The 20,259-nt window shown below is 57.7% G+C and overlaps 5 protein-coding genes across 9 annotated transcripts; all 5 read right to left on the bottom strand.

The window, feature by feature from the left end:
* Positions 1-1,015: 1,015 nt before the first annotated feature.
* ABB37_03057 (protein kinase-like protein) lies at positions 1,016-6,910 on the bottom strand (the record flags this gene model as incomplete). The annotated part of the gene is made up of 1 exon (XM_015800260.1): positions 1,016-6,910. One exon carries the CDS (start codon positions 6,908-6,910, stop codon positions 1,016-1,018), a length of 5,895 nt encoding a protein of 1,964 aa, XP_015661862.1.
* A 2,552-nt stretch (positions 6,911-9,462) lies between these two features.
* ABB37_03058 (putative kinesin) lies at positions 9,463-13,435 on the bottom strand (the record flags this gene model as incomplete). The annotated part of the gene is made up of 1 exon (XM_015800261.1): positions 9,463-13,435. The coding sequence occupies exon 1, from the start codon at positions 13,027-13,029 to the stop codon at positions 9,463-9,465; it is 3,567 nt and encodes a 1,188-aa protein (XP_015661863.1). The 5' UTR covers positions 13,030-13,435.
* Positions 13,436-13,832: 397 nt separating this feature from the next.
* ABB37_03059 (hypothetical protein) lies at positions 13,833-14,904 on the bottom strand (the record flags this gene model as incomplete). The annotated part of the gene is made up of 1 exon (XM_015800262.1): positions 13,833-14,904. Exon 1 carries the CDS (start codon positions 14,865-14,867, stop codon positions 13,833-13,835), a length of 1,035 nt encoding a protein of 344 aa, XP_015661864.1. The 5' UTR covers positions 14,868-14,904.
* A 1,010-nt stretch (positions 14,905-15,914) lies between these two features.
* ABB37_03060 (putative homoserine kinase) lies at positions 15,915-17,328 on the bottom strand (the record flags this gene model as incomplete). 3 transcript variants are annotated; one of them, XM_015800265.1, is made up of 1 exon in its annotated part: positions 15,915-17,328. In XM_015800265.1, the coding sequence occupies exon 1, from the start codon at positions 16,935-16,937 to the stop codon at positions 15,915-15,917; it is 1,023 nt and encodes a 340-aa protein (XP_015661867.1). In that variant the 5' UTR covers positions 16,938-17,328. The 3 variants fall into 3 exon arrangements, with proteins under 3 accessions (XP_015661867.1, XP_015661866.1, XP_015661865.1); XM_015800264.1 differs by having other exon boundaries at positions 15,915-17,098; XM_015800263.1 differs by having other exon boundaries at positions 15,915-17,084.
* A 1,402-nt stretch (positions 17,329-18,730) lies between these two features.
* On the bottom strand, positions 18,731-20,003 carry ABB37_03061 (putative mitochondrial hypothetical protein; the record flags this gene model as incomplete). Of its 3 annotated transcripts, none has more annotated exons than XM_015800268.1 (1): positions 18,731-20,003. In XM_015800268.1, the coding sequence occupies exon 1, from the start codon at positions 19,799-19,801 to the stop codon at positions 18,731-18,733; it is 1,071 nt and encodes a 356-aa protein (XP_015661870.1). In that variant the 5' UTR covers positions 19,802-20,003. The 3 variants fall into 3 exon arrangements, with proteins under 3 accessions (XP_015661870.1, XP_015661869.1, XP_015661868.1); XM_015800267.1 differs by having other exon boundaries at positions 18,731-19,930; XM_015800266.1 differs by having other exon boundaries at positions 18,731-19,892.
* Positions 20,004-20,259: the final 256 nt, after the last annotated feature.

Genomic DNA, 20,259 nt, shown 5'->3' on the forward strand with positions numbered 1-20,259 from the left:
TGTACACCTGCTAAACACCTCCGGCACTGTTGAGAAAACGATGGAGTACGTGCAGGCCATTGCACATCCACTACTTGTGTTGACTCAGCGAACGAGTTGAATGGAGAGGACGCACCAGTCTTTCTGTCTGTGTGTCAGTTCTCCATGAATAGCGAGCAACAGAGAAATGAGCTGACACAAGCAGCACGCACTTCCGCAAGTCCAACACTCGACGGAAGCAGCGACGGAGCTTTCAACACTTATATACAATTCGCAGAATGGACTAGAGTGAATGTTTCAAAAAGCGTTGCTCAGTAACGCCTTGAAAGTGCTGCTCTATTTTTACCTTGATTAATAGGTGAGTTCCTACGCGGAAGGTGCGTAACGTGTGAATGTGCGGGGGTAACGGAAACGACGAAAGCAAACGGGCGCTGCAAGGGAAGGCAAGTTGTTTTCTCTCTCTTCTTTTTGAAAAGAAGTGATCACAGCAGTACGAGTAATAACGGCGTAGTCTACGCATGGAGAAAAACATATATTGTTATTATTGGAGCTCATCGTAGCAAAGAAGAAAACAAAAACAAAAAAGGCGACACGCTGAGGGCAATCGGCACCTGTTATTATCATTACCATAAATAATAATCATAATAATAAAAAAATACCACCGGATATACGCAGAGGAACGAACGCAAAAAGCTGTCAAGTGCAAAACAGCATTGCAACCAAACGCAAAGCGGCACCAAAACCACCTGAAAGCGCAGCGCAGGCTCCGAGAAGAGAAACAAAACGAAGGAACGAAAAGAAAAGACGTGTTAAAGCCCAAATAATCGTGCAAGAAAGTCGTTGAGGGAGCCATAATAATTTGTGTATATAAACAACCAACACCTGGAACCACAACACGCAAAGATGAATGTATTAAGAGTGACCAGTCAGCTGTCACTTCATCGTCCCGTAAAAACTAGCAAGCAAAAAAAGGAAAAGGCTGGAAAAACGAAAACGCTGCGATGCAACGCACCATGAGAAACGTCATGCAATCGCACTACTTTTTGGAGCCGTCCGACGCGCTGCTGGCGATGCTGCTTTCCTGGTGGTGGTTCTTCGTCCCGTTGTTGTGATTGCTGCCGAGGGTGCTCTTCAGCGGCGACGTCACGTCCTCCCGCGACTCGTGCGGTGACCCGTGCGGGGAGTTAATGTTGCGGAGCCCGTCGTAGGGTAACCGCTGCGACGCCGGCGAGAAGGTGGAGAAGCTGGTGGTGTTCTCGCTGGACTCGTCCATCATGGAGGCCGCCGCCGCCGAGCGCAGCCACGGGTGCTGCAGCAGCTCCTCCGCCGATGCGCGCTTCTGCACGTCGCGCTCGAAGCAGCGGAACAGAAAGTTTCTGCACAGCTCCGACGTCTCCTCGGGGATTTGCGGGATATCGTTTGTCGAGCCGACGTAAAACATGGCGGAGTAGACGTTGTCGAACTCCTCCCGCCACGGCGGCTCCCCGCCGTTCAGCATCTCCACAACCGTGCAGCCGACAGACCAGATGTCCGCCTTGGTGCCGTAGGCCTCGCTGCGGATCACCTCTGGCGCCATCCAGAACGGCGACCCGACCAGCGTGCCGCAGCCCACCTGCGTCGCATTCGCGATGTTCGCCAGCGCCTTACTGCAGCCGAAGTCCGCCAGCTTCGCCACGCCGTAGCCGTCGATGAGGATGTTCTCGCCTTTGATGTCGCGGTGCACGACGCCCTTCTCGTGCAGGTACAGCAGGCCCTGCAAGATCTGGTGCGTGTAGAGCTGCATGACCGCTTCGGTCAGCTGGGTAAACTTGCGCACAATCGAGGTGAGGCTACCGCCCACGGCGAACTCCATAAACACCAACATCGTTTCGTGGATCGTGTGCGCGCCGTAGTAGCGAATAATGTTCGGGTGCGACAGCTCGCGCAGCATGTTCACCTCAGCCTTCACACTCGACAGCGCCTCCGGGCTCTGGCTGACGATGTTGATGTACTTGACGGCCACCAGCCTGCCGTTCGTCAAGATGCCGAGGTGCACGGTGCCGTAGCTGCCCTTGCCCAGCGCCGGACCGCAGCTGAACGTCTCCATCTCCTCCACCGTGAGCAAATTGCTGTGCTGTATGCTGGGGGACATGAGCGGCAGCGCCGTGGACATGTCGTCACCGTCGAGCACGTTGTAGTAGGGGGAGCTGTTGTGTGACTGCGTCATCTCGCAGTCGGCGCTCGGCCCACCGAGGATGTACGGCCGCAGCAGCCGGTGCGTCTCATAGCGGTAGCGCTCCTGCTTCTCCAGGTACTCAATGCGCAGCCGCGCAATTGCGTTGAGGGTGTTCTCGCGCTCAATCGTGTCATTGCAGGCGTACACCTCCATCTTAATGTCGTGAATGCGGTTGCGTATCTGCATCATGGAGCAGCGCAGCGCGTCAATCGAGACGTCGCCGGTGGTCGTCGTCTGCTCCTCGGCGAAGAGGATGTTGCGCCAGAAGTTGGCGAAGAGCGAGATGACAAAGAGCGCGGCACAGAGGCGAAACAGCTGCACCCCTTGCGTGCAGGAGGTGTACACCCCGGTGCGCACGAGTACCGTGTAGAGGATGATGGTGGGGTACACGTAAAAAGAGTACAACGCCGTGTTGCACATAAAACGGTTGACATTTCTGTACGGCGTGGGCGGGATGGCCCACATCAGCACGAGCCGCAGCAGCTGGAAGACGACGCAGCTCAGGACGGCGCACATGGGGTTGCTGTAGAACACCTTCCACATGACCGTCTCCACCATCTGCACGGGGAAGTGGAGGAACATGCTCGAGGCACGTGCCCGCAGGTCCATGTGCGGAATCCAGGTTTGGTTTGACAAAATGCTCGACGGCGCCAACACGCCAATCGCCAAGAAAGCGATGACGGACACCACCACCCAGCCGTTGATGGGCATCGGCTCGTAGGTGGGCACGTTACGGAGCAGCGTCGGCCACGCCACCGCGTCCAGCACGGAGGACATCAACGGAGCGAGGAAGACAACGTTGAGAATCGTCAAGACGCTGTAGAGCTTCTGCAGCAGATTCAGCACGAAGGGCTGCCGGTGACGCAGGTAGGAGATGAGGCGACTCTCACGGCCCTGCAGATACAGGAAAACGAGAAGCCAGATGATGTAGAAGGCGCCGACCATGTGCGCGCGACAGATGCTGCTTTGGTGGTGGGGCATAAGGAGACCCATGCCACGCAGAAACACGATGGCCACCGTCGGCAGCGGTGCGGGGAGACCGGGGTGGAAGGCGGCCATCGTGTTCTGCAGGTTGATGATGATGAGGCGGCAGAAGGCGAAGTAGTTCACCGCGCTGTAGCTCAGCTCGTCCCACGTCAGCGTCAGCTGCAGCGGGCACGGTGTGTGTATGTCGGCCCACCAGTCCTTGTAAGAGCAGTTCCACGTGGTGAGAAGCAAGTGGAAGGTCGCGAAGCCGCTGACGACGCCGAAGAGCGTCATCCAAGCCATGTCCCGCAGCTTCGGCTCTCCGGGCGGCGGGTTGTAGGGCTCCTTCATCCAGTACAAGTCAATAAGCCGCCGCCGCTCGTCGTAGTCCTCCATGACGTCGCTCGGACAGTACATATCGGGCCGCATGTGCACCAACACGCGCTGTCGCAGCAGCTCCGTCTGCACGCTGACCCGCCCGCCGCTGTTGCCGTTGCTGCCACCGGTGTGCGTCTCGACCTCCCTCGGCGGCGGCCCCTCGTGGTTTGCATCGACACAGCGGAAGGTGTGCCTTTTGGCCGTGTGAGAGACGTAAAGTCGGCCCTTTACCGTCAACTCGTTCGCGCAGCTGACCTGGGACGCGCCGCGGACCTCGATGACGCCCCCTTCCCGCACCTCCACATCTCCCTTGAAGATGGTGTTGCGCGGGTCGGCCACCACCAGCGTGCCGTCTACGATAACGCGCCGCGCTTCCACCGTCATACCGACCATCAGCCACAGAGTCGAGTTGGTGCTGATGAGCAGTGTCTCCTTCACCTGCAGTTGCATCGCGTCCGTCACGCGCGTATAGCTGCTGATGAGGGCGACCTCGTCCAGCACGATCCGGGCGGGGTACCGCACGTAGACCTTTTCGCTGAGCGCCAGGCCGCTGTGCAAGGGAAGCGCTGCGTGAGGCCGGTGGCGGCAGAAGTCAGGCATCGCCTCGGCATCGGGGCCCGTACAGAAGGAGGCGTAGAGCAGCTTCCAGTCCTTCGGCTCCTCCAGGCGTACAACGTCGCCGCTCAGCAGCCCACCAGACGGCATCTGCAGGCACCCACGTAACACAAGACGGCCACCCAGCGTCAAGTACTGGGAAGTGGGCAGGTACACCTCGCACGCAGTTATGGCCATCGCGCCGCTGCCCTCCCCGTGCATCGCGTTCGCCATGTTGTCACCGACCAAGTTGTCTCGCCTTACACTGCCGTTGCCGGCGCCATGTGTGCCGTGGTCTGCGTTGTTCCATCGGAAGGTGTCGAGCACGAACATCGTCGCGTTGGGCGGCACGAAGGTCGAGGTAGCCAGAGGCAGCGAGTAGCCCGGCATGATGCCGGAGTCGCGATCGAAGATGACTGCTTCGTCAGAGACGTTGCCGTACAGGGCGGTCACGCCGCTGATCTGCAGAATCATGTTGCCGTTGAAGCGCGCCGTGACAAAGGCGGCGAGGAAGCGGCCGCCGAACATCAGCTTTGCCAGCCCGGTAGAGGTGACGAAATGGGCGTTGCCGACGTGCACGAGGGTGTGCTGGTCAAACTGCGTGGTGCCGTAGACGGTGATGGAGATGGGGTCATGCAGGCCGACGCCGAAGTTGGCGCGAAGGGTGCCGCCGACGTTGACGGAGTTCAACACGGCGTCGTCGCCCACCACCTCAAGCAGGCCGTCGCCCGTCGCGTTGGTCGACAGCAGCACGCAGTTCTCCATCATGGTCAGCACGGAGTGCTCCTCCACCACCACATTGCCACTGATGTGTGTGTTGTGCACCGTGGCGTGCGAGCCGGCCTTCAGCACCATGACGGAGTCTACGAGGTTGGACGCGTCGGTCAGGTTGATCTTGCCAGACAGCAGCACCGAGCCGCCGAGGAAGTTGAGGCGACCCGTCAGCAGCGCGTAGGAGCGTTCGTCGAGGGCGATGATGCGCAGGATGCCGCCAGGGTAATTGGTGATGGTGTTGCGCCGGCCAGCGGAGAGGACGCTGCTGATGCTGTCCATGCCCATGCTCGACACCGCCAAGGTCAAATTGCCGTAGTTGTGGATCGCCCCGTCGCGCTCCAGCGAAAGGCGCTGCACGTCGATGGTCATCTCCCCGTAGTTGTACAGCGGCACCGAGAGCTGCCGCGTCTCGTAGCCCTGCGTGGTGATCTTCGCGTAGCCGGTGCAGTTGATTGTGCCTTTGCCGGAGATGCTGCCACCAGACCACACAAAGTAGGACACGTTCAGGCTCCGTTGCCGCAGGTTCAGATTGCCTTTGTCTTGCACTTTCAGCCGCGTCACCGAGGCGGACTGCAGCAGCTTCACATCCTGGTCAATGAGCACGTTCGGGCTGTCGTTGTCGATCACTACATCCGTGCCGCGCTCCACCAACAGCGTTGACACGCGCACGTACACCGGCGAGCCTTCGCGGTGGTAGCAGACGTGGTAGATGCCGCGCTTGTGGAACGTGCCGAAGAAGCTCACGCGGGAGCTGCTGCTGAAGAAGAGATCCACAAAGAACACATTTTGCGACGTAAAGTCGGTGCACAGCTCGTCAGTGATGACGGCGGTGTCCCGCTCCGTCAGGTTCGTGCCGTAAATGGTGCCGGTGAACTCCAGCTCGGCGTGCACCTGCGGCGGGTCCGTCGACACCCCCTCCGGCCCGGCCACCTCGTACGAGTCGGCCAGCTTCAGCCGGAGAAAGGGGAGTGTCTCGGGGTAGGGCGCGTAGCAGAGCGTCTGCACGCCGCCGCGGTGCGGAGTAAAGCGGTAGGCGCTCTCCTGGATGTCCCAGCGGCTGCCGCGCACAAAGGCACCGCGGGTGTGCAGGCAGGTGTATCCCTCCATCACACGCAGCCGCTGCTCCAGCGCGAACTTGTCGGAGACCGTGTTGGAGGCCCCGTTAAGCGGGATGGAAATGCTGCCGCCCGTGACGAAGAACTGCCGCGAGGACCCCCAGCGGGTCTTGTCCAGCTGCAGAAAGGAGCGCTTGCGGACTAGGAAAGGATCGCCGGCGAGGCAGTTGTTGGGCAGGTCCTGCAAGCCGAGACGCCCAACCTGCTCGAAGAGAGAGAACGGCAGACACGGCACGACGAGGGCGGAGGTGTGGGGTGGCATCAGCCAGCTCCCTTTGCCAAATGTAACCTTCATGAAGTGTCCGTTCGCGCTGACTTCGACCTCGCTGTTCATGATCACCTCCGTCACGGAGCGGCGCCACGACGGCCACGGGGCCGCGCTCGACCGGTTCGCCGCACGGGACAGGACTGTCGGCGCCAGCTGCATGAGGTGATCAATTACATGGCCTGAGTCGTCGATGAGGCGGATGTTGTTCGTCAGGATGGACCGCACGATGGAATGGAGGAGGGTGATGTTGGTGGGAAAGGTGGGAATGGAGACCTGAATGGAGAAGGTGCTCCCGCCTTGTCGCACCATCTCCTCCGTCAACCCGTGATAGACGGAGCCGCGGTAGTGGACGGTGGTGGCCGCTGCTAGCGTGACGGGGATGAAAAAGCAGCTGCTGCTGCTGCGGCGTCGGAGGTGGTGATAGCGCTGGCTGCCCGGCTCTATCCCCGTCACAGGATCTGCTGAGGTCCAGCACGGAGCGAAGTCGGCCCACAAAACGCTGAGCAGCAGGAGCACAAACACGCCCCATCGCACAACAAGCTTCGCTGCGCCGCTCCTCACTGTCCCTCGTGGGTCCGGCAGGCAACACAGGGAGGTGCAGAAAGGACTACGGTACGGCATCGACGATGACTTGGGTGGCAGCGGAAGAGCGCAACGGACCGCATCACCTAACGCACGCACTTCAGAAGTAGGCGGAGCACAAACCTCGCCAGAGTTGTGTAACGGGCATGAGTAGCGGGTTTCCATGGGCGACCGTGATGGGAGAGGGCACCTCGCACACGTGCCATGCGCCTCAATGGCAGGTTCACAGCCAACCCGCTCCGCTTCTTGCGCCGCGGCGTCAGATCGCCGCGCTCGCGACGAGATGCCACGCAACGTCAGCACAAAAACAGAAGGGAGCGCGTCCATTAACATGTGGGTTTTATGAAACGAAAAAAAAAATAGCGAGGCCCTATAGAGTTTTCTGACCAGTTGCCGTTCGTGCCCGCGGTATCGTGATTCGCTACACGCTGCACGTCAGATACGCCACTGTGCAAGTCACGCTTCGCAATAACAACACCGAAGCCAAAAGTAAATAACGAGAACAAGCTTTTCTCTCCCGACCTCTTCAACAGGAGAAAGAGGATTCGAAACAAAAAACAAACAAAAGAGAGAAGACGAGATTCGAGGAAGCGAGCACGCGTGTTCGTCTGCGCTTTTCTTCCTCAGCTCTTCTGATATTCGTTTAGTGGAATATGAAGTATTATTCTCCGGAAAGCGCGAAACGATAATACTAATGAATAATAATAAAAAACGTTGGAGGAGATCGATGGCAAGAGTAAAACGGACACACGGCGAAAGTCTCTCGATGCAGCTCGTCAGCAGAACAACAACAACAGAAACTCCACAAAGAAAACAAAAGCAGAGCGGCAAAAAAAAAAAATATATATATATATATATGTATATGTATAAATTAGCGTTCACAGCTCAAAGCAGAGACCACCGAAGAAGAACCAGAATTTAAAGATATAGAAAATCATAATAATAATAATGTCGAACGCGCAGCTGCGATGACGTTACCAGCAACGGTGTGATTTTGTGTGCGGCAGCGCGTGCGATGCAACGCGTGGCTGCTGCGTGAGCCGAGCGACCAATTTTGTTTCAGTTCTTTTCGTTAACTTGTGGAAGAAGCTGGAACAGGGGCAGAGCAATAGTAGTGAAAGAAAGGTAAGAGAAAGGAAGTGGTTACAGGCCAGGCAGCGGTAAAAAGGCTAAGAAAAAGAAATACGTATCGAACAGTTCGCGAGCTCGCCTTGTGAGTGTAAGCCTCTCGGCTGTCGTTACGATTGTGTTTGGCAACGCTTGTTTTCGTGTGCGTGTGAGGAAATGAGAGTATTTTTTTTCCGTGAACCTTCTGCTAGCTCGCGTGGACACCAAATAATACAACCGAGAGAAAAAAAATAGTTATTAGACCTCCCTTTAAGCCGCGTCCGTCTCAACAAACACGCGCGTATCTACCTAGTCGTAGCTTGTGTGTGGGTGCGTGTGGGTTAGTGGCGGGGGCCCTATGTGAGTGCGGATGCGCAAAAAAAAAAATCTTGCAGCTCACACTACGTTTCTGAACACGTACCTGTGAGAAGAGGCAGGTGCATCGGATAGATGTGGACGCGTGTGTAGATACATTGCGTGGCCGTTGTGGACGCGATGAGCGGGGAGAAACCAAAGGTTGATAGCACGAGCGCAGCGCACCGCGTCGACAATAGGGTATGGGCAGCAACAGCGGCAGCGAAGAACGCATCAATGAAAAAGTGAAAGCGAATGGTAAAGGAAAGTTGAGAGGGAAACGCACGATTCATTGTATGTGGAACGGTTAGCGTATCATCGCCTCAACACAACGGATGCAGCAACTGCGGTCAGTTTGGTGGAAGTGCTCAAAAGCTGTCCCCGCTTTTTATCGTCCGACAACAGAACTACTGTCGCAAAGTCATACACACATGTTAGGAAAAAAAATCCATATTTCTTTTGTAATGAGAGCCGCTGATACAAAAAAACGCTGATAGTTGTACTGCCCTTGAATGCATACGTTTAAATGCTGCGCCGTTTCCGCAGACGCCTCTTTCGTCCGACAGAATTGATTGTAACTTTTTTCTGAGGTTTCTTTTCCTCCTTAAGCGAACCTATACAGCCGCAACAGAACGGAGGCATCTGCTGCGTTGCCCTCGCGTACCAGCCACCGTTGCCCCACTCAACAAGAAAAAGATCACTCTCCTGACAAGCAGCACACACATAGCGTCGAAGGATATTGAGAAGACAGCAGCCACGCCTGCATCAGCCGAAGCAGTAAATAAGCAAACAAACACTCCTCGGGGGAGGAAAACTGCATGCAATGAGCGGCGCAAAAAGAGCAAAATTAAAAAGGGTCAGAAAGCAGATGTGACCGAAACAGAAATAGCAGCAAACGACGATTCATCCCTCAGCGCGCCGACTTCTCCTGCACCGCAGCTCGGTTTCCGGTCAGCCCTTAGTCCACCGGCTAATTTTCACTGCGCGCCTTCACGTCATCCCACGCCTTCTTTCGATTCGCCAACTTCTCACGTCATCTGAGGACGCGAAAAACAAATTAAAAAGCGAGAATGATAGCGAGAGTGAACAGCGTCGATGACACCATTTAACGCCTCGTTGGATTCTCGTGCTCAGTCCAGGAGGCTGCGCAGGAGACGTTCAAACACGTTGGTGCCGCGGCGGTGCTCTTGATTTGCCAGTCGGGCCTGCAACTCCATCAGCTCATGCGTGGTGCGCCGCATCGCCTCCTCGCGCATCATCTCCTTCTGGATCGTCCTCTCCGTCAGCTCCTGCAGCGCTGCCGTCGCGTTGTTTTCCCGCTCCCTCAGCTCCTTGTTGCGCTGCTCCGTCTGCCGCAGCACGGCGGCTCCCTGCTCACGCTCCGTGTTGATTGCATCGAGCAGGCGCCGCATCTTCATCTTTTCTTCCTGCTCTCGTTGCAGCTTCGCCTCCAGCTCGCGCTGCTTCTCTGCCTGGATGCCCAGCTGGTCCTCATCGGCTTTTGCGAGGTCCTGGTATTTCTCTGGCAGTGCGCAGCAGGGCTCGAGGCCGAGGGATTCCATCTGGCTGATGAGTCGAGCACCGAGTGTGGCGAGGTACTGCAGCATCGCGCTCTTCTCCAGCAACATCTCGTCCTTCAGTTCCAGCTCGGTGTCACGCTCTTCGAGTTCCTTTTCGGCAACGCCTCGATCGGTGGTGGGCGACTCCGGGCAGGACCGCGGCCGGGACTGTGACACCAGCAGCTCCACGAGCAGCTTGCGGTTGTGCGAGCGCATTTGACGCAGGAGCTTTGTGTACTCCTCCAACGGAACACCCTCTACCGGCTGTGGTCGAGCAACCGAGTCCACCGGCGTTCCTCCTGCGTTCTTCAGCTGGGCGTTAAGCTCCTCAATCAGCTTCTGATCCTGTCCATGGGCGGCCAGCGCCTTGGTGAGCTGCGCGTCCAGCTGGGCAATTAAGTCATCCCGCACGTCGATCTCCTGCTCCTTCAGCAGCAGCACCATGGTCACGTCCGCGTTGCCGCTGGACAGCAGCGCCTCCTCTGCACGGCTGTCGTTGCTAGAGCTGTCGCGGTCCGGCGTCGATTCGGCACGGGTGTTGCCGCGCCTGCTCGGCGGTCCGCCGTAGTCGAGTGCGCCGTCGAGCACCTCCTCCCCCTTTGTGGCCGGCGAGGACTGCTCCGGGATGCCGTACGCTCCGAGTGTCCGCTCCAGCTGCTGAATGCGCTGCACGAGGCTGTCCCGCTCGCGGCTGCTATCCGCCAGCTGTCGGTTCAGCTTTTGGATCATCTTCTTGTAGACTTTCTGCATGGCTCTCGCCTTGCCCCCGCCGCCGTCTTTGCCGCCCCCGGCGCTGTCCACCGCATCGAGCAAGGCGGCATCGCTGCCGTCCGCACCGATGTTCTCTGCGAGAATGCGCCTCAGCGCCTCTGGGCCATCCATCCTGTTGCGTCGCCATGCCACCGCCTCTCGAGTGCGCGCCTCATTTACGCGCTTCACCTCCGCCTGCAAGTCGTCGCGTTGGCTGCGCAGTTCATCAATGTCGCTCTGCATCAACAGTCGAAGACTTTCGAGCTCCTCTGGATCGACCAGCTCGGCCCGTCTCTCCCGCAGCGCCTGCATCTCCTCGTTCGACGTGTTCATTTCCACGCCGGCCTGCAACAGCTTCCCGTGCAGCTCCTCCACCTCCTGCTCCAGCCTCGAGACCTCCTCCATGCGGTCGTGGGCGAGCATCGAGGCGCGGTCGAGCTGGGTGTGCAGATCGACGACTTTGTTGTAGTGGCGGTCCACCTCGCCCTGCAGCCGTGCCCGCATCTCCTCCACCTGCGAGACGTCCAGAAAGGTTTCGGGGAACTCCACCGCTGCGCTCGCCTCCCCGCCCAGCACCCGCACCTGGGCGGCGAGGGCGTCGATCGTGGAGTGCAGCCGCGCCGTGTCGTTCGCACGGGAGGCCAAAACCGCGTCCTTCTCCGCGAGTTGCTCCAGGGCCCGCACGAGGTCGTCGTTCGTGCCGCCGCGTGCGCTGTCGAGTTTCCGCTGGAACTCGTCGACGAGACGCTCCCGCGCCAGCTTCATCTCCATGAGACTCTTCGCCTCCTGGCGCTTCTGCTCCTTCATGAGCTGGGTGATCTCCTTCGAGTGGATCTCGTCCTGGTAGCCAATCTCTTCTTGCTGCTGATCCTGTAAGTTCTCAATCTCCACCTGGTAGACCTCCTTGAGGTTGCGAATCTGCTGCTCACTCGCGCCGGAGGCGGTGAGGTGCTCGAGTTCATCGGTGAAGCGCTGCTCGAGGTCGCCGCGGTCGCGCTGGTAGCGAGCGAGCAGCTCCTGCCTCTCCGCGTCGCGGTTGGCGATCTGCACCTCCAACGAGCTAATCCGCTCATCCCGCTCGCTGAGCAGGCCCATGAGCTTCTTCGAGAGCTTGACGTAGTCCACGGTGATGGAAACCTTCGCCTCCACCTTCACCGCCATCGCCCGCAGCCCGAACTGCAGCGTGTTGGTGGTCTCGTAAAGGTGCTCGCTGCTGGGCCCCACAGTCAGTATAATCGAAGTGCGGCTGCGTCCGCCGATCGAGTCTTGCAAAATGCGGGTCAGCTTCGCGTTTCGCCACGGCACGTGTTTGGTGCCGGCGGAGAGGGAGCTGACGACGTGGCCGAGAGCAAGCAGCGACGCGTTGATCGTCTTTGCCTCATCTTTGCGGATTGGGTCGGCACTGGTGATGCCCGTCTTACTGAACCTCTCGTAACCTGCCAGATCGATGAAGGTGATCTTGCCTCGCATTTTGCCTTTGCTGGGGTCCTCCAGGACCTCCGACGAGATGTAGATGATCATGGCGGTGTGCCCGCGGCTCGACTCCGCGTTCATCGCCGTCGACCCCACCACCCGTCGCGTGTTGCCCTCCGCGTAAAACCGCATGAACTCCTGTGCGTTCGTGAGGGCGTGCGAAGTGCACCCCGTCAGCGACACGCCTGTGTCCTCGTCGTAGTGGATCTCCACCCGGTCTCTGCCCTCGTGCACCATCAAATCCCCGAGATGATCGCGGTAGATCTGCACAAACTGGCCCACCACCGCGTACGTCCGCGTCGGGTCGCTTCCGCTGCTCGCGCGAATTCTGCCAAAAATGTATTCGGCGGCGCGAGGGATGATGCCGAGGTGCTGCGGGTCGGTGTTGCACATGGTGAAGGACTTGCCGGTGCCGGTCTGCCCGTAACACATCAGCGCAGAACAGAAGCCTTTGAAGGCGTGGTCGATGCAGGGGATAGCGACCGACTCGAACACCGCCGTTTGCTCTGTCGAGGGACCGAAGGTGCCGTCGTAATCGTAGTGGCGCTCGTCCTTCACAACGACGCGCCTGTCCTCCAGCGTTACGAAGGCATGCCCGCCTTCTTTGTAATCCTGCTTGACAGTGGGCCGCAGACGGCAGTACACGAGACAGCGCGAGAGGGCGAGATCGTCCTCCGCGGCGTCTGCATCGGCTGGCAAGGAGGATTTAGCTTTTTTCGTCTTACTGTTCTTGGGAGATGCGGCAGTGGCGGCGGCGGATGGGCTGCTCGTCGAAACCGGGGAGGCGCCGGTAGAGACAGAGGTTCCGTCGCCCGCGTCGCCCAGGCCGTCGTTCGCACTCGGCTGCGGCTCGCGTTGTCCTTCTAAGGAGCGCGTGGAAAGGCTCACCGCACCTCTCACGTTGGTAGACTTCATTGCTGACAAGTGTAGCGACTACCTCAGTGAAAGGAAAATGTGGATGTTTATATCAACGATTATTAATTCGCCTTTGACAGAATATCGGTTCCTTTTTTCTTTGCTCGCATCAGCACGTTCAAGCGTTAGGGTCTCTTCGACGTGTTTTTCCCTCGTGAGCGCACACTGTGAAAACAGAAAAGGAAAATCGAGAGTCCTTTATATCAAAGGGGGAGAAGAGAAAGGAGGTACAACACACCGCAAGCACTAATGTAAGCTGTCGATGGCAGTTTGTGTGGAGGAACAGAGGTGAAAATCCTAGTAAATAACATGAATAGCAACAACAAACAAAGAAAGTGGCTACGCCTCGTGCTGTGACTGCGTTGCTCCTTGTTGTTCGGGGTTTGTGTGGAATTCCTCACACACCTACAGGACGGAGAAATAAAAGCAGAAAGTTGCTCCGTGATAGTATTGGCGACGAAGCGAGACAGAGAAGGGGAGGGATTTGAGATTGAAGTCATCAAACAGTTTTCAGGTCGGTGATGCAGCACCGCTTGCTTCTCTTCCTTCTTGAGTGCGAAGTAAACACCAGCGGAGACAGGTCACCTCCGATTTCGCAAACGAGCTCCGCCGTTTCGAGCCTTCGCTTCAAATGAAGACCGCTGGCAGTATCGCAAGCCAGTGGGCAACGGTTCAGTACACCAGAAAGCCGAGTGCCGCCCTCCCACAGGTGGAGCTTCCATTCTCTTTGTTTTCCTTTCTTCCTTTAAAATTATCCCCAGCGGCAACAAAGCCTTTGTCAGCAAAATTATTCCTTCCCGTCCTCACTCGTCGCGCGAGTGCGTCGTATCGCTCCCCGACGCCTCCTCGTCTGCTGAGGAGGCGCCATTGACCGCGTGCCGAGACCGCTTCCGGCGTTGTTGCGCCTCCTGCCGTGTACGACGAATGGGGAGCGCCTCATCGATCGCCATCCCCCAGTTCGGCGTTCCAGCCGTGCGCAGCGCCTCGTATTTAATGAGGACATCCACAATGTGGTTAATTGTCAGCACCTTGCAGCGGTTGCCGAGCTCTACACTTTCCTTGATGGGCAGCCGCGCCGACCGCACGCAATGGCGCTGCGCCGCAGCGTAGCTGAGTCCTTTGTACCGATTGTGGTCCACAAAAGCGCCGATGATGTAGGCGGTGTTCGGCTCCACCGTCGTCAGCACGTCAGGGGCGTCCGCGCTGAGGAAGACGACGCTGTCCGCTGAAAACAGCTCACTCCAGTGCTCTTCCTGTGTAACCCGCGGAGGGAAGCGGCGGAAACCATCGAAGTTGCTCAGCGCCTGAAGCACCTCTTGCTGCTGGGCGGCGTCGTGCTCCGCGTCCGCCTTCTCCTTTCCCAGTAACGATGTGATGACGGGACGAAAGGGGAAGCCGGCGCGGCGCAGCGAACTGTAGCTGAACTTCACCTGTGACACGGTGCTCTTTGTGTCCGGCACCGTCATGCACCACGCAAAGCTCAGGTCGAAGACGAGGGTGGGAACGCGGGCGTCGGCCAGCTGTGCTTCGCACCGCTGGATTAGTTGGGCCTCCGCACGGCGGCGGCCCTCGTGCTGCTCGGCCGCTTCGGCACGGCGCGTCGCTCTCTCCTCCTCCGTCAGCGTCTCCCACGCCGACTGCAGCGCCTCCTGTCGCCCAGCCGCGGTGGCCTTTTTGCGCTCCTTCTTGGCCTGCTTCTTCTGCTGCCAAAAGGATCGCTTCTCCTCCTCTGTCCACGACTTGCGACCTCGTCGGTGCTCGGCGGGTGTTGTTTGTTGAGGATCTGTGCGCCCTCCTGCCGCGTCATTAGCGTTTGGAGACGACGTGAGACTCGACATGTCGCACCGTCAGAAAATGCGACCGATCTGACGCAGCTATTTTGGGGTGGAGCGGAGGCAAAGAAAATGGAGGGGGGGGAACGGGGAAACGAAAAAGTTCAAAGTCGGCGTCGTCACTTCCAACCAGCGCGGAGAAGTCTGTAAGAAGAGCGGACTGTCGGTCATAGAAACGAAAAGGGGTAAGCTGCCAACGCGCGGAGGCCAGCAGCGATGAGCTATCCCCAGCCGTGGGAGATCCCGAACCGGTGTACATGCATGGTGAGACAAGGACAACACCCAAACTAGAAAAACACAAAGCACGTTAATTGACCACATTTGTTCATATTACTGCCTTAGGTAATAATAATATTATTATTAGTAAACAAAAACCATGTATGAACTCTCTACTCAATCAGGAGCACGACGGCAGCTCTTCATCAAAACGCCCCAACTGTAAACACGAAATTCGCGTCCCCCACCTTGATGTACTTCACATTACAGCGTCGGTGTTCGCTGAACACCGCCACAGACGCCTGTGCATTCTTTTTATTCTTACATGGAACGTGAGAGAAGTGTTGCTCCTTCTTTAGGGAAGTACACCAAGAAGTCACGTGAAGGCGTTTCACATGCGCCTGCACTTGAACTGTTCTTGCGTGCCAGTATGGGAGATCCACCGTCAGCTCATCCATTGCGCACGCGTGCCTACAGGTCATGAGGAGGAAAAGGAAAAAAAAAAGAATAGCAATATCAATAACACGTATGCACGCGTGTGTGCAGTAATAAGTAGGCCGATCGGGAAGTACAACAAGCGACGGAGCCGTGGAAAAGGCAGCGTTAACAACGCCGCACAGATCACAAAAGGAGCTGTAGAAAGAAAAAAAAAAAGGGTCGCCGTTTTCGATGTTCTGAATAACGGAAAGCGAAACGCCAGGACAGTGCGTCTCGCTGTGCCCACTCCATCCTTCCTACGTGTGCTCCACGTTCTGTCCTCTGTCATCTTCATTTCTCCAGAGGCGCTTGTGATGCATCAAAGGCATGCCCTCCCTCCGCGCGTATTTTCTTCTTTGCTCAAATGCTCGTGTACTGAATGTCTGGGCGAATGCAGGTTGTGCCGGAAAGATGAACCCCCAAATCGGAGGGGACGGTGATGATGGCACGTCCAGCAACGCCGGCCGCCCCGGCAGCGCGCACCATCGCCTCCGCCACGCGCTCCGCTTTGCGCTCCTCCTCCGGTTGCACCAGCAGGTCACCACGGCGGCCAGTGACCAATGCGCAGACCGTCGGGCCGGCGCCGGACAAGAAGGCGTAGACGGCACCGGCCTCCCGGGCAGCCTTCGCACAGGCGTTGTAATGCGGGTAGAGCGTGGAGGAGCGTTGCTGCTCGTGCAGGCAGTCGCTCGCATCCTTCAGCAGGCGCAGTTCGCCGGTGGCCAAGGCGAGGGTGAGGATGGCCGTGCCCGAGATGTTGTGGATCGCATCGCTCAGCGACACCGTCTGCGGGACCAGCTCACGCGTGACGTGCGTGCTGGCCTTCATGAGTTTGTGCGGGACGAAGAGCACGATGGAGAGATTCGGCGGTGTCGGCACGCGATAGGTCATCACGCTGCCGTCGTCGCGCTTGTAGCCGAGTTGGATGCCGCCGTAGATGGCCGGCGCCGCGTTGTCGGGGTGGCCCTCGATCTTCGAGATGACGGACAGCAGCGCCTCGGTGCTCTGCGTCTCCATCGTGAGACCGGACAGGGTCATGCCCGCCACAAATCCCGCTGCGGCAGCCGCCGACGACGAGCCGCAGCCGCAGCGGTACGGGATGTTGTTGTGCATCGTAAACTTCAGCGGCGGCATCGGCTTCTTGGCGTACTCGAAAGCGATGCGACACGTCTCTACAATCATGTTGTCCGCGCCGCGGCTGATGTGCTCGCTGCCCTCGCCCGTCACCTCCATCGAGAACTCATCCGAAACTTCCACGGTGAGCTCGATGAAGATGGACATCGCCATGCCGAGGGTGTCGTAGGCCGGGCCGAGGTTAGCCGTCGTGGCCGGCACGCGCAGGCTGACCTTGGTGGGCAACGTCGGAGCAGACTCAGCGGACATGGCGATTGGGTCGAGATAAAGGAAGAAGAGCAAAAGAGTAGTGGCAATGGGTGGTGATCCCAATCGTTAATGCGGTGCTACGAACAGTAAGAAAAACGGCAGTAAATGAAGTGGAAGTGACAAAACACGATAACGGGGTGCTTTTGCTGAGAGGCGAACACTATTGGATGAAAAGTCAATTGCGCCATTGAGAACGCCAGATTCACGGACCGGTAATACGAGAAGAAGAACCAGAGAAAAGAGAAAACGGCAAGGGAGCGGAAGTAGAGAAAGAAAGACGAGCGGCACTACGAGCAGGCGGTTCGTTTACCACCGTGCTCTACCGGAACGGAATGATACTGACGGCGCTCAACACGAGTCGGTTCAGATCCCGCTCTTGTTCATCGCTTTCTTGACAGTTCGATACCAGCAAGTGGTAGAAGTGCGCGCGTGCCAGAGTTAAAGGAGAAGAAGGAGACGAGGGGCAAGGGGTAAGGTCATTCAACTGTTCATTTACGACTGGCTTTACCGAAAGCTGACCGCTGATATTTCAAACAGCAGACCAATCTTTTCTTAACCTTCGCACTCGGCTTTCACACACTCGCCGCCGACGAGGAAACAAAACCTCCAGCCGGCTCCTTACAGTTGCTTTGCTTGTGAATTTATATACTTCTTTTCCTTTTGGAATTCTGTTAGTTAAGAATTACAAGGACAGAACACTTGGACACCGTTTCACTAGTACACCCCACATACACACACCGGCACGTCGTCAGCTGCGCGCACACTAGTCTCACGAGAGAAAATAGAGACACAATATCGTTGGCGCGGCGAAGAGAGAAAGCGCTCACTCGTCAAAGGAGAAGTGAAATACTTGAGAGAGAAAAGCACTGAGTTGGGTAAAACAGCGCGATACGTGAGCATGCCCAATCAGCCAGATCGGCGGAGCGTCGCCGTGCTCGGTAGCAACGCTCTTTGCCGAACGGTGGAGCACACCGCGCCCGTGAATTTCAATCCTTTCTTTTCACTCCCCGTCCTTTCTCGCGCGTGGCCTCTCCTTCGTTGTGTTTGTTTTATTGATTATTGCAGTTGGGGCGCGAAGAAAGTGTCCCCAAAAATGATCTTCCTTCTACGATGTTTTCTTTTCTTCCTTTTGCTTCAAATGATCATATTAACTTTGATTTGTCAGTTTTTGTTTTCTTTTCCATTTTTCCCATTCTTCGCCTCACCTGTGTGTTCACACACACACACACACACACGCACACACGCAAAACACTCACACGCACTCTCATTCACTCGTTCACACAATTAACGTCCCTTTTCCAGCGGCATTTCTTTTAAAAGGAAAGGCAAGCTTCGTTTAGCCAGTAAAAGAAAAAGACAAAAAGACCACAACGAGAGGCTCGATCTTGGAAGTTGGTGGTGTTGGAGCGGGGGGACGGCGGGTTGCGTCTCACTGCGTTGGAAGAACTGCGACGTAACAGGGAACAAGGAAAGGAAAAGATATCACAAAAGAAGAACGCTACGCGAGAGGCGCTGAGCGGAGGGAGAGGGGCATGAACACCCTCTCCAGCTATAATGCGGGAAGGGAGCGTTGCGTCCCTCCACACAGAGACACACACACACACACCATCCATTATTCGCACAGAGCACAGAGGAGTAGGAGTCGAGGGTGCAGCGCCTATCACAAAAAACGACGACCATTCATATAAAGGTGCAAGGGAGAAAAGATGAGCCACCTCCATGATGAAGCCCCTCTCACCCGCGGCTTCCGCTTCGTTGTTCCTTCACAAATACTTCACTGTTTTCTCTCTTTTTTAATCGCGAGGACGCTGGCGGAAGACGTTCATCTTCAGCTTGGCGCCGCCGATCACCGGCTGGGCCTTGCTGATCTCGTCGAAAACGGCGACGTTCTCGGCGAAGTCCATGAAGACGTGGCCTTTAGCGGAGTTGTTGCGCAGCGACACGAGGTGGGTGGCCATCGCGCCGAGGGCGGTGCGGATCTCCTCGTCCGTGACGGCGCCGGTGATGTTGAACATCAGACGGTCGCCGACGGGCTCGGGGGCCTTGCGCTCCCGTGGCGCCGGGCGCTTCACCGCAGCCTCACGCGGCGCCGCCGCCTCCTTCTTCGGTAACGCGGTCTCCTTCTTCTCCCCCGCCTCACGGGCCACCACGCGCACCGGGCGGTGCTCGGAGGGCTTTGCAGGGGGGTGGCTCAGCAGCGCTGCCCAGCTCTTCGGCTTCGCACTGGACGGCGCCGCAGCCGCGGCGGTCTGCTGGGCGGCCTCCTCCTCGTGCACCGCCTCCTCCTTGGCGGGAGTCGGCGCAGCGGCGGGCTCCTCGGTCGACTCCGGTGTCGCCTCCGGCTGCGGCTCCGGCGTGGGCGTCTTCTTCGGCTTCTCCTCGGCCGGCTCGGGGGCTGGGGTCTTCTTGGCAGCCGCGGCCGGCTTCTCCTCGACGGCGGGGGTCGGCTCAGGCGCCGGCGGTGCCTCTGGTGCGACGGCACCGATGCGGGCGATTACCTGGTGGCGGATGTAGAAGCCGTCCATGCCGAAGGTGTCTTGGTAGGACTCGAGGGTAGTGGTGATGTGGAAGTACTGCTGCAGCTCGCCGAAGGCGGTCAAGGTGAGGAAGACGTTCACGCCGCCGTAGACGGAGGCGGCGTTGACGCTGTCGACGCGCAGGCGGCTGCTCAGCAGAGAAGAGGCCCACTTCTGCACCGCCATCGGCACGTCGCCGTCCGTCATCTCCGAGATGCCGAGCTCGAAGTCGTTGATGGTGAGGGTGGCGCGGCGGCCGTAGAGCTCGGCCAGGTTCGCGGCATTCTTCGCGACGCGCTCGACGAAGTCGACGGTGAAGGCGTTCGCCACTTGCTGAGCCGCGGCCATCGTTGACGTCGGTGTTTGCTGAGACTGAAAGAGCGGAAAGAAAGAGGATAAGAAAGCTCGCTAGGTCGAGAGTTGAGATGCGAGCAGGTACTTCAAAAGAGCAGGTTAGTTACAGTAGAAGCGTTTTGCTTTTTTAAAGTGTGTAGACAGGAGAGTAAGCGTGGTGGTGAGTCGTGTGTGTTTTCCAGGCGGAAAATAGAACTGTGTCAGCGGGGTCAAATACACCCCGCGTAAGTTGTGAGCGAAAAAAAAAAGCAAAGACAAGTACGTGTTTTGTGAATGCATCAAGGCAGCGGCACGATGAAGCACAGAAACATCAAAATAATCATCTCTCTCTCTGTGTGTTTGTGTGTGTGATTTGGTTTTATTCGAGAGCAGCATTTACAATTCGAGCATCGCACAGCGCTCTTGCGCCGCAACGGGTGACTTTGCCGAGGCGTCGTGCACCTTCGCGAGTG

Source organism: Leptomonas pyrrhocoris (assembly GCF_001293395.1).
Source record: "Leptomonas pyrrhocoris isolate H10 chromosome Unknown, whole genome shotgun sequence".
Classification (NCBI taxonomy): domain Eukaryota; phylum Euglenozoa; class Kinetoplastea; order Trypanosomatida; family Trypanosomatidae; genus Leptomonas; species Leptomonas pyrrhocoris.